At 30.6% G+C, this 14104-nt stretch overlaps 1 protein-coding gene across 1 annotated transcript in view; it reads left to right on the forward strand.

Moving 5' to 3' along the window:
- mRpL27 (mitochondrial ribosomal protein L27) overlaps positions 1-14104 on the forward strand; it is a 36037-nt gene that overhangs the window by 18253 nt on the left and 3680 nt on the right. Inside the window, exon 2 of the mRNA XM_085827528.1 lies at positions 3251-3414. Coding sequence (XP_085683654.1) covers positions 3251-3414 — 164 coding nt within the window. The remainder of the gene's footprint in view (positions 1-3250; positions 3415-14104) is intronic.

Genomic DNA, 14104 nt, shown 5'->3' on the forward strand with positions numbered 1-14104 from the left:
ACATCCGAAAAAGGAACATTTCAAATATTTTGTGGATTCCGACACCCTGCGCGCATTGAATAACACAAAAATTATTTGTTATGCTAAAAGTGAAGATCAATGCAAAGTGATAATTGAATGGATCATACAGCATCATAGCTAGGGCGTACCATTGAGGGGTCAAATGCTAGTGGTGCAAGCTAAAATATTTCACTAAGAAATGAACTAAAAAACTGAATGCACATACTCAACTGGTTGGTTAACCAAGTTTAAAAATCGCCATGGTATAAAGCATTTAAGAATTTGAGGTCAAAAAGCTTCAGCTGATACTGAAGCTGCTAAAATATTGCAGATGAATTGAACTCGTCAATAGTTAAAAGTTATCTCTAGAAGAAATTTACAATGCTGATGAAACTGGTCTTTTCTGGCAATATGTACCGCAAAATACCTTGGCAACCTCTATAGAAAAGGCTCCAACTTGAGTCAAAGATTCCAAAGCTAGACTAGCAATTTTTACATATGCAAATGTGGAGAAAAAGCACAAGTGTAAACTTTTCGTAATTGGTAAAAATAAACGACCTTGAGCATTTAAAGGTGTAAAGATTTTCCCGTTATATATTGTGCAAATAAAAGAACACAGATGACACAAGTCTTAATGAATGATTGGTTTCAAAATCATTTTATACCCGAGGCTCGGCAGAATTCTGTTAGTTTACCTGATAACAAAAAAATTTTCCTGATTGTAAACAACTGTTCGGCTCATACTTCATTTAAAGTTTTAGTGAACTTCAAATTATGCATCAGTCGTTCAGCCTATGGATATCGGAATAGTGTGTTTTCTAAAATGGAAATATAAAGTAGAATTTTTTAAATCCATGTTAAATTTCTTGAATGATAGCAAGACTATTCAAGAATTCTTTGAAACATTTTAGCTTAAAATCTACTTTTGAGGAGGATGTATCTCCAGATACTGTAGAAAATGCTTGGCATAATTTATAGCCACTTAGCATATTTTGTGGTGAGGTTGATGAATATGATAGCCGCAAGCGTGAAGGTTTTCGGATATCGCAAACCAAAGATTAAATTTTCCAGTTAATGGAATTTTTAAAGAAATGTGGAAAAGCAGTAATAAATGAAGATGATATACCAAAAGTTTTTAATTGCGATGACATTGCCCTAATTATGAATCTATTAACGGACAGCGAAATCTGTAGTATGGTTCTATATCCAGAAAATACTGATACCAATAGTGAAGAAAGTGACAGACATGTTATTGGAAATGAAAAAATTTCGATTGACAAATTGGAATTCTCGACACAGCAATTACAGGACTTGAACAATGGAACTTTGTAACTCACTAAGAAATTATGTCTGTCTACAGAATTAAAGAATTAAATAGAAAATATTAGCACAAAAAAAAAAAAAAAAAAAAAAAAAAAAAAACTTACATTGAAAGAAATGTTTAATAAAGTATACAAATAAATATTAAGCTTTTTTTAAAATTTTGATACTCTTTAGATCATAAATGCTTCATGATTTCATATTTTTAATTTTATAATTTCTACATGCCATTTTACAAGTGTTAAACTGATGATCTTACATCTAGAAAAATCCCAAATCACTAATCGCCGAAGTCCCGATAAGTCTGGATCGCGGACTTTGTACTGTATTTGAAATTCTGTTTGTTATTCTGATGATAAATTTGGGGGCGGTTGGTTTGAAATCAATTAAATTGTTGCATACATAATATAATTAAAGAAATCAAGTTAGTAATTAATAAAGAAATGCGTCGCTGCAAGATTTTTCTATTTTAAAATAGGTCAAAAATTTGTTGAGAACAAGTTATATTTAAGAAACCAAAGAGCCGCAAAATCACAGCCACAGCTCAACCACATCTACTGTATACAGTAGTTACATTTAAGAAAATTCTAAAATACTTTTTTTTTTTTTTTTTTTTTTTTTTTTTTTTATAACAACAGAGTGAGAGAAGCCTTGTGACCATTCTTTCCCTTTCAAATTCCAAGCTCACTGTCTACTCCAACACTTGTGAAAAAAGGGCTGAAAAGGGGCAGGAAAGTTTGCCGCTTTCTTGCAGAGGCGAGAAGAGGTCTCTCTGACCATTTATGAGGTTGGCACAAAATTTTCACTCATGTAAAAATTCATGACTGACCACTGAAAAGAAAATTCGAAGCTAAGGCGGGTGTTTTCTTCATGTCCACTGTGTTTCTTGACAAAAGGGAGTCGTTACAACATAGACATATTACCAAAGGAAGTCATTACAAGCATATATATAATTTAAGCTAAATGTATTTATAATGAGTACAAACCCTTCCATTAATGGGGTGGTCCCATCAGTGGCTGAGTGGTTAAGACAGCTGAATGCTGGGAGTTTGTCCTGGGTGAATGGGCTGGCTGCACAATTGGTTTTTGTGTATTCTCATATGTAATGGAAATATGAGCCAGTTTTCCTTGGAAAGTCCTCTGCGAAGGCATCTATAGCCCTAATTTGCTTTGCCATATTCAAATTGAGCAAATCTATTAACACCAGTCACTAAATGTGGTAGTCTATTTATATAACACCATGAACAGCTGTACAGTGATAATAAACAATGAAGAGCAATACATTTTGATCAGTAACCTGTTGCATAACCTTTGGCCTGCAAAAAGGTTGCTACTCACTTTGGCATGGATGCCACAAGTTCTTTCATCATTCACGTTTCCAATGAATCATCTTATATTTTTTATTTGTCTCAAAGTAAAATTTTTATTCTTTAATTAAAATTTAACTTTCACACAAGACTCAAAATAGGAAATATTAGGATTGTACGTATAATACCAGATGGGACAAACATAAATAATTACACATTGTGTAAAATGGCATTATGTGTACTTTCAAAGACTAAAAGGAACATTTTCATATCTGAATTTGGTTTGCATTTATTAGCTTCCCAAATCAGGGAGTTCTTTCTGCTACATCCTATACATGGTTAATATAATTATTCTTGGAGCATTAACACTGCAAACTAATACTTGATTATAATCATTTTATTTGTATATTTTTTGGTGAATTCTGAATCAGATTTTTTTCACGCTTTTGATTAAATAATTTTTGAAGGTTTTTGATATAAAACTTTATTATTTAATCTTCTATTTCATGTGACTATGTTAACATTTATGTATCATGTTATTTTTTAAAAGAATGTATTGTCAAATTTGAAATAACTATATTAGATTTTCTATATAATTAATAAATTGTCTGTTTTCTTCCTAGCTGTACCTATTTTATCCTTTAAAAGGTTTGCAGGTCGAAAATTTCAGCAAGATTCACGCCAAAGACGTAGGCCTCCTGGTCTAAAAAGACTGGATGGTGATTATGTAAGAAGAGGAGAAATTCTTGTTTCACAGTTCTATTTGAACTTTCATCCTGGTCTAAATGTAAGAATAATCTTTAGAATTAATAATTTTATTTAGATGAGTTTTATTAAGTTTTGAAACAAAATAATTTAGAATTAAAAATATGAGAGCAAATTAAAAAGTAAAATGTTATTTAAATGGAAGATCAGGAAATACTTAAATTATTGCATAAAAATGCCAAATTTTGCATGGATATTTAAGTATTTAAAAATAGTGCTATTGATTATATACACTCACCTGTTTCTGCTGAGGGTGAAAATCTTATTTTGACTGATTACAAGTTCTAGTATTAATGGAATTCAACAATTAAGTGTATCATGTAAGCATTTCATATCAAAAAGATTAAACACATATGAAAGAATGAGAAGAAATTTTAGTAGATGAGATGTAAAATTCTGTATTTTTCATGAAACATTATTTTAGATAAAAGCACAATTTTACATTCCCGAGTTTATGTTTACTGCTAAATTATTTCTGTTACTTTTCCATTTTGACGGTGCAGGTGATTAAAGTCACCAATAATGATACAACCAATGCCAAACAGAATATCCTCGCTGGTAACCTTTTACGCCTCATTTTCAAAACAAGTTGCAGCCATTTCTTATCAGACTGATTGTTTTTTTCAATACTGGCATACAATTACGTATAATTTTTACCAGATAGTTTAATTTTATGCCCCAAGGCCATTTACGGTAATTAAGTCAATAAGTAAGCAATCACACCATTCACTCAAAGGCGAAAATATAGAAAAGGCAAAGTTGAGGGTTAAATTCATCAATTATAATGAGAATGCCCTAAAGAAGTAAAGCACTGTTGTTTTACATAACTTCTTTGTAAGCTAATCGTATGAATTGAAATAATTCTTGCATTTAAACTTGCATTCCAAATTAAAATTTAACTTGAAATTAATTTAGATATCTGAGAGAATTAGATTTTTGTAGCGTAGTTTACGTGAGATGAGATCACTTTGGGGTCACGTGATACAAACCGGCGAATCATGATGTTGTACGATGAAAGCATAGTAAATTCTTAAATTAATGTCTTTTTACAAATTTATTGTCTTTATTTATTGGCTTTTTACAAAATTTTAAAGGATATTAAAATATTTATGCCTTCAAAATAAAAAATTCGTAGAACTAACATTTTTAACAGTAGTTAAGTTGTAGAGATATTAGATATTTTTTTGGAAACAGGAGACGTGAAAAATAAGCAATGCCTTCACCGGTAATCGAACCACGGACTTCTGGAATACACGCCCAGCGTGCAGACCACAGCACACCATGAAGGCATGCTAAAAAGGCAAGAGAAATATCTTATATACCCCCCCTTTTAAAGGGCAACTGGGGTGTTTTAGGGGACCCAATCGCAAAATCATGGGTGTGAAGAGTCATCATCCACCACCCTTTTAATTCAGACGCCACTGTAGAGATATTAGGTATTTTTTGGAAGCAGCCAAGATGAAAAATGAGCAACGCCTTTGCTGGGAATTGAACTAAGGACCTCTGGAATACGTGCCCAGCGTGCAGACCATCACACCACGAAGGCGGGAGAAATACCTTATAAAGTATGTGGCGTCTTTTCTTTCTTTTTTCTTTTTTTTTTTAATGTAATGCTGTAAATGTGTGAAAATCTGTGATGGAAATTATTGACAATGGATCCATGCAGCCTGGCATTTGCAGTATTTTACTGTGTTCATTAAAATTTCATATACACTAGAGATATCAGGCAGATATCCAGTATTTAGTTTAGGTGCCATATATTCAGCAACAGTCAGAGAGTTTTGATTATCCTGCCAAACATCCAGTAAATTAAATATATATTAAAAAAAAAAAATCCTCACTCTTTTCATTTCAAGGTTTTCCTGAATTTTCATTTCTTTAAAATATTAGAATAAAATAATTTTTAAAAATGAAAAAATAAGTTTTTGAAGCCAAATTTGTTTACTCTATAAAAATTTTCAGTGGTGAGCTTTTTTACTAAAGATTTATACTTTTTTTATGTTATTTTGAGAATTGATAAACTGTGCTGTAAAAATAGTTAATCCTCAGCATTTGGGGGGGGGCAAATTATCTGTTGCATTTTTTTCATGGAGAAACCTCATGTACATAATATTTTGACTGTATTTCCTACTAGCTAATGATGAAGAATGTTTATTAACCATCTTTTAGATAGATAAATGTAATTACCTGTATTTTATTTTTATTGTCTTTCAGATGATAATTTTTTTCTACGATTGGCTTCGAAAGGTGTTCATTTTACTCTTCAATAAAAATTAATAAGTCATTTGGTTGCACATTCTGTATATTTGAAGTATAAACTAGTTCTGCAAAGCACTTCTCCCCCCCCTTCTTAATTAAAACAGAATTTTAGTCTTTAAGATTCATTCTGTTAATAATGAGTTTAACCTTTTTTTTTTTTTTTTTTTTCCTTTTAAGCAGAAATGCTGTTCAGATCACTTTTAAAATTGTTGCTACCAAATGTTATCATGACATATTTTAAAAAAATTAAATAATGAAGAATCTGTATGTATATTTTCTTCATACTGTGGAAAAACGATGGCATCTAGAGCCACTGAATTTTTTATGCGCATAGTCCCTTATGCGAACATAGGCATCTCATAGCCTAAATTTTTAATTTGTTTTATATTTATTTCATATTTTATACAAATTTAATGAATTTTTGTTTAACAAACTCAGCAATTTGAAAAAGAAATGGCAACACTATTCAAAATAAAACATTTTTATTTGCAGTATGCTAGACTGCTGCCATTGGGAAAAACGTGAGCAATTTATCTTTCAATTTTAATCCATCAATTCGGGTATTTGAAAGCATAGTTTTATTGTGGCCAATATATCAAATAGAATACTTATTATTCCCACGCAACAGCATGTTGTCAGTCAGTAAAATGTAAGCTATTTAATCTTTATATTACTGAGTAGCAAATCAAGTGATTGAAAAGTAATAAATGCAGTTTTTAAAAATACTTTTTCTGCTTTTTAATCTGATTGTTTTAAATAAAAATGCATTGAAGTGATGGGGTGTCTAATTAAAATTATTAAATATATTTATGAAATGACACTAGGTGGACTCATGAAAATCATTATATATTTTTTGTTTTTATGATAACTTTGTTAGACGGCTGGCCATTCAAGTGATTAATTTCAAGAATAATACAGCAAATATATTTTTAAAAAATTTATGACACTGTATCGGGAATTCTAAAAAATATGCTGTTTTTAAATATTTTGTGATTTTGCTCTTGAATTTTATGTGGCTCAAATCTTCTGGTGCAACATAAAAAAAAAAAAAAAAAAAAAAAAAAAAAAAAAAAAAAAAAAAAATTCTGAGCTGTTTCAGATTTCTTTTAATGGAGGGGGGAAGAAGATTTTTTAAATCCTGGATCTAAAATAATTGGTATTTGTTAGAAATAAATATTTGCATTTCTCCCGTTCGCGATTGTGCTGAGCAGAAAAGGCGAACTATATAGCTGTGCAAAAAGTTCCTGCCAACGGAGACAAACGAAAGAAAGAAAGGGTTGTGTGTCTTCCCGATTCTGATGGTGCTGAAGTCTGACCTCTGTGCTACACCTATCTGATGATGTTTGCCAATGTAGCCAGCAGCTGTGATTCTCTCAAGCGTGGTGGTGCAGAAACGTGATGCATGGAGTCCTAACAAGGAACAGTGCAGTGAAGATAAGAATCTACACAAGCATTCCAGATTATTGTTCTACATCTCCATATACCTGCCTATATGAAAAAACCTGTTAAGCAGAATCAAATCATAGTGTACAAATCTAGTGCATTTGTATGTTATTCATCGTACAAGTTCATTAATGTGTCATTGTCTGACACGTATGCTCATCTATGTTGTTAAATCTTAAGGATAGAAAGTCACTGATTAAGTCCTATATTATTTTTTCAACTTGGTGCAGTTTATACTTCTGTAGCAGAGAACCTCAGCTCTACACCCACCACTACACATAACTCTCAAGCTTCTTCAAAGAACACCAAATCTTCAAATACAATGGTATTGAAAAGTGCAAATTCTGTGGAATCATGAAGAAACATTAATTTATATTTTCATTTTAACACATCTTTTATTATTCCACCATTTTGATGGTAAATATCGATTTAATGTTACCGTTATTGGGGTAACTTTTGAAATTAATGGTTTTTGCTGAAATCATTTCTGTACTGATTTCTTTGAAAGATCCAGTATAAACAATTTTCAGTTAGTAACTACTAATCTGTAAAGTTAGATCTTCATTACATATAGTAGCACATAATGATATGTATTTTTGAATCGGATAAATGGTTCAATTCTATATTTTTTAATTCAAATAAATGGCTCAGCATGTAATATGAATAATTCCAGCATGTTGTAAAGTCTTGAAAAACTTCTTATGCTTTCATGAAGTTGTTGTTCAAGCATATGTTTAAAACAAGAGCAAAATAGTCTTGAATAGGGGGTTTACATAAAGTTGGGCTACTTGTATTATTTTATGAAAACCCTGATTATCACAAGACAAAATATCACAAGACAGTTTTACTGCTTTAGGATGATTGTCTCATAATTTTCTGCAACCGTTTGTAATATTTTTGTAAAATTTAATATTTTTCCTGAAACATTCTACACTTCACCATTGCTTTATTTTGAACTGTTTATAAACATTAAGCACATCATAGTGCATTATATATATTGTAAAAGCACTGTTCATGTATTTCAACATTATACTAAGCAATTGTTTTTAAAACTAAATGGAGTTATTTAAAATAAAAAGTAGTAGGAGATTTTAGGCAATTCAATTACATCATCTATAAATTTTCTAAAGTTTCCATTTCTACTAGTTTCAGGTATGTTATCATATATGACTAAATATTTTCTTTTCTAGAATACTATTATATTTACCAATTCATTTCCACTACAATTTGCAAACATTCAATCATCATTCATCATCAAAATCGCATTATAAAAATTTTGCTCATTAATTTTGATGTTCCTGTAAGTAGAATTTTACTAAATTAAGCTTCCTCAATATGCATTATTATAATAGAGCATTTTTATATAAAGATATTAATGTCCTTTGTTAATGTTTCCAAACTTTGACAGTTTCTCTCATCTAGTTTGTGATAAAAGTTTAAATCCCTTTTTTCTGTCTATATTTTATGAAAACTAGAGTATTGAGCATTTCTGCAACTCTTCATCCAATATATTTTGATTCATTTTACCATTTCTTCATTTGTATAGTTCTTAACTTTATAGGACTGCATTGTATTTCATTCTTTGTTTGCTAGCTGAAGAGTTTTTTTCCATGCAGATGATTCTACATTTTTATGCAAATTTATTTATGCATTTTATTGTGTAGAAGTTATTTTTAAAGTTTATTTAGAAGATAGCCTTTTGATGTCCAGAATAAAGTTATGACTGAAAAGATGCTGAAATTTGAGGCTCTTATAACTGTAAACCCATGTTACACTATACAGTCAAAAGTCGTTAATTCGGACACCGATACAGAATGATCTATAATCCGGACCTCAAAGCTACAAACTTTCTGCGCATGCGTGAAGGCGTTTACGAGTGCACGTAAGACCTTTACGGCTGCGAATATGTTTGTGCGCATGCGCGTGTAATGTGGAATGGAGGTAAGCTAAAATTATCTAATTCAGTTAATGTTGCAGATTGCGTTGTTCCTTAATCTACGAATTGGATCCGGCTTATTATTTTTTGCAGACTGTTAGAGCAATTTCATAAAAGTAAGCTTGAACTTTCGATTATGTCAAATAGAATTTCCGATATATATTTACTAATATGTAATTTGTATCTACAAAGCGAAAGTATGTTTTGAAATCCGAAATCTGTTTATCAATTTCATGCGGTGGATTGGAAGTTGATCTGTCAGCACTATCCTTATCTTCAGGGCAGATGTTTTTATTTTATTTGGCTTATAATTCCTTACTAAGTGTAGTATTTCATCTCGATATGATTTAAATCAAGTTCCTCGTCATTATAATTCGCTTCCGATAGTGAAGAAAGTGACCCAGAGGTTATTGAAAACGAAAACATTTCGATTGACAAATTAGTCGGTATTCTCAACACAGCAATTATAGGACTTGAACAGCAGAACTTTGTAACTAAACAAGAAATTATGTCTGTTTAATAGAATTAAAGAGAAAGTATTATCACATGAAACGAAGCAACTTACATTGAAAGAAATGTTTAATAAAGTAAACAAATAAATATTAAGGTTTTTTTTTTTTTTTTTTTGTTTTTTTTTGTTTGTTTTTTGGAAATTTTGATACCCTTTAGATCATAATTGTTCTTTATTTCATAAATTACCGGTTTCATATTTTTAATTTTGTAATTTCTGCATGCCCTTTTACCAGATTTAAACTGATGATCTATAATCCGGAATCGCCAAAGTCCCAACGAGTCCGGATTAACGACTTTTGACTGTACTTGTATTCATTTTGTGTATGTATAATTGTCTTCAACAGTATTCATGTATATATCATTAAATTATTTAGATAACTTATTCATGCATGTTCAGGTATACAGACACCATAAAACTCGTAAATTTTTACATTATATTACAAAGTTAATTGTGAAATGCTGTTATTTTTATAATAATTATTACAAAGCAGAAAACGCTTTGTTATTAACATATTATTGTCTTTGTTTCTGTGTAATTCATGTAACAAAAATGCTTTCTACTTCGGAAAATTGAAATACTGTGTTTGCGTAATTCTAACTTTTTTATCCATCTAAACCTCACTGAAAACAGAATGCATTTTGACAACACTGGTTTTTCTGAATTAGTAACTAATTTTTTTGAAGTATTAATTAAAGCAGATATATTGTTCTTATTAATAAACCGAAATCGGTTATAAAAAATATTTGGCATATGTATTTTAATGTTTTTCCCTCATTTAGTTGCTTAATTTTTTTTCCCATTGTTTGCTCTGAATATAAGGAATATAACTCAGAATTAAAAAAAAATATGGTACTTTATTACATTACATGGTCTGCACAACATTATAATTTATGTTCTTTATTCTTAGAAGATGAATACCATTTCCCCCCCCCCCTTTTTTTTTTTTTTACTAATTTTATCATTGGAAAGTCAAAAGGGGAAATTTATGCTAATGATTTAATTTCCAAAGGAGACCGTTTCAGTAGTAACATAACAAATGAAAAGTAGTCATAAACTACAGGTAACTATCACAATATTATTTCTTTAAGACAAACCTGTATTCCAATAAGAATACAGTGTTTGTTTACACATTTTTAGAATGATTTTGGAGTCTTTAACTCATGTTTAACATGTTCACGCTACTGCCAAGTTTTATGTTCTTTGCCGTGAGGCGGCATTGGAATTTTTGCCGCATTTCATCTGATGGTACGCGATTATTACCTGTTCAAACCTGTATACAAGTTGTACGTTTACTAATAGTATAGTGAGTACTTATTTTGCAAGTTGTGTAACTCGTGCGGTTTTTTTCATCTTCTCAGATTTCTGCCAATAAGTATAACTAGAAAGGCAGTTGCTTTTTAAATTTTTGCCCTTATAAATAATAGATAACAGGGATATGGAAATAAGTGATCCGTCTGATGAATCTATCAATAGAAGAAGAAATATCAATAGAAACAATATAATAACACAATCGAATGCGTACCACCGGTGGTATGTGCCACCGGATAAGACAGACTAGTGCGGGCCACCGGTGGTATGCACCGCCCGAGAAGACAGACTAGTGCGGGCCACCGGTGGTATGCGTGACCCAATGAGACAGACTAGTGCAGCCCACCGGTGGCCCGCGGCAGCGTGAATGTGCTAAAGTGTCAAGAGTACTTTTTTAAATGTTCAATCTGATAGCTAGACTACAAGTCTGCATCATGATTCCCATGATAGAAGGGCTTTTCTTAAAATTTCCAGAGATATTGATTTTCATTCCTCTTCCACTACTTTCCAGAGTCTATCAGTCATGGTGGATTTGCACTTAGAAAGCTGTTTTTAGGGGACTAAAGGCACAATAGTCAATAGGTAAAACATAGGGGCTTCGCAGCAGTACATCAAAAATGTACACTGCTGCTAAAAAAAAAAAAAAAAAAATGGGACAGTGTTATATCTCCCGTTCTACTGGGCTGATTGACAAAATTCAAACTGTGTTTTTCATGTCTCAAAAGCGCCATTTTGAATAGAATATATAGCAATAGAATAGAATATATTAGATTTATATATAGCACTATTCTAACATAGGTATTTTGACACAAAATCAGACTTTTTCTGAAATAACATATCAATATTTTTCCATATTTTGATTCTATGACTCAAATTATGCCAGAATACCAAGTTTTGTAAAAATGGTACGAGTAGTTTTTAAAATATTAGCTCTCAAAGTTTTAGCTCCTCGATGTTAATTGAATTTGGTAAATATTTATTAATATCTCTTTTTTTATTAAATTTTTATTATTTTTCCTTTCACATTTTGAAATTTAGGTTCATTCTAAATAAAATTTACCCATTTTTTGTGTTTTATTTTTTTAATTTCTATTTTTAAATAATTTTTATAAATTTTTCGAAAAAAATTTTGAATTATAACCTATAAAATTTTTACCATCATCTTAAAGTAAGTGTATTTTTAAGCATATCTACAAAAAATTAGACTTTTTTATTCAAAATTTTCTAAGATATACACGAATTTACATATTTTCACGTTTTCAAATTTGGCATCTTTTTTTTGAGCGATAATAACGCCAAATGTAGTTTATGAATTTTTGTTACAGTGAATTGCCACAGCTTTTTTTAACCTTAAATTTCAAGTAAAATTTTATGGAGAATTAATTATATGAAATTTTTTCCCTCAATGGCGTGTAATAAATATTTATTAATACTATATGAAAAGCTATTTTTTTAAATTATAGATGATGATATTCAAATTTTTAACTATTTTTTTTTTATTTCGCTCTTTCTTCCTTTTTTAAAAATAATAAGAGTAAATTTTTGTAAGAGTAAATTTTTACCTTCGGCGTTTTATCGTTTGCTACTTTACTTTAACTTCGTTTAAATCGAATTGCCTAAAACTGAGAATTTTCGTTTGATGTTTATTTGAATTTTATGAAAATATTTTATGGCATTAACTGCATAATTTATTTCTAAACAAACTGTTGCATAACTGTTATTCTAAACAACTGCAGCCAGCCTGTTCGTGGGATTCGAACCTCAGACCAAACTACCAGTGTTCAGCGTCTTTACCGCTCGGCGGGCTATTTAATTAATAGCAATTCAATTATTGGCACCGTATCTTTCATGTTACTCCCAATTAGCAAGCTACACGATTTTTAATGAGTATTCGGGTTTTGCTAGTAACTTCACTTGGAAATTGCGCTTAAACTAGGTTAGTTGGTTATTCGAACATAGAAAGAACATGGGAGCTATTTGATTAAGATGCTTTCACAGAGAACCTTTGTAAAGACCTTTGTAAACCTTGTAACTTTGTAAACCTTTGTAACCTAGAAAACTATGAAAACCAACCATGCAGCCTGGGGTAGACTTCGCAACAAACAATTAGTATTTAACAATCGTCAAATGCTAGGCAACTGGTGACGCTCCAATTAAATCTCCAATTTAATATTTTATTTGTAAATATTTAAAAAATATTGTTGTATTCTTAGACACATAAAGCATAATTTAAGTTTTGTTAACTCGTTAGTAAACTACCAAGCCGTGTTGCAAATGAATATTCAATTTCTTTTGCAATAATTGTATTCGCTTAATATTCTTGGAATATGAGCTAAAGAAGGAACGTTCTTGGAAAATTAAAGAAGTGTTTAAATCCAGCAATATTAGATTTGTCTTACAAGCTCAGAATCAAAACGATTCTGCAATTGCCCGAGTAGTTGACTTGTAAATGGCTGAATTAAGCAGATGACTTTTAATCTTACGTTTTCAGTCAGAAAACATATTCCAAATGTTTTGTATTGCATGACAATACATCTTTTCATTATTTGATAACCAGTCGGAGAACCGCTCGTGTTCCAAAAATAAGTATGTGTACTCAATCGTCTTGCATGTTCTTCAAATTTGTCTTCTTGTGATTTTTTTTCTTTCCCAAAAACAAAATTTGCCTCTCAAAGGAAAGTTTTTTGACATTGAAGAGACAAAAGGAGTATGACATCTACTTTTAGAGGTATGTCAAAAACAGATCTCTACAAACCTTCTCTTCCATTACATGTTCTTCATTCAGACAAAAAGTTGGATCAGCGTAGATTCTATAATGTATTTTTATTACACTCTGATTACTTTATTAACATACAGTAATATATACTAAACCTTTTACTTTAGCTTCAGTAATTCGGAATTTTTGACGGAATTGTTGTCGGAACTAGGACTTAGAAGATAAGTCAAACTGAATATTTTGATAATCCAATAAATTCAAGGTCGAAGTTTCAATATTTTATTTTCGGAGGGAGGGGAAATGTTTTCAGTTTCGGTTCATTATCCTAAGTATATTTGCTTCGATTCTTTATTTTTCCATAAAAGTGAAAGATTTACGCACGGTATACATATAATGCATAGCTTCAAATTAAAATTTAAGAATATACAGAGTGGTTTATAATTAAAGTTCCACATTGAAACGGTTATAAAAGGAAAACTACTGGATCAAATGTTATCAAACTTGGTAATCGTGTAAAGGAGGTCATGGGAATTTAT

Source organism: Stegodyphus dumicola, chromosome 12, assembly GCF_044657685.1.
Source record: "Stegodyphus dumicola isolate Sdum_Otavi_A_Nest chromosome 12, ASM4465768v1".
NCBI classification, from domain to species: Eukaryota; Metazoa; Arthropoda; class Arachnida; order Araneae; family Eresidae; genus Stegodyphus; species Stegodyphus dumicola.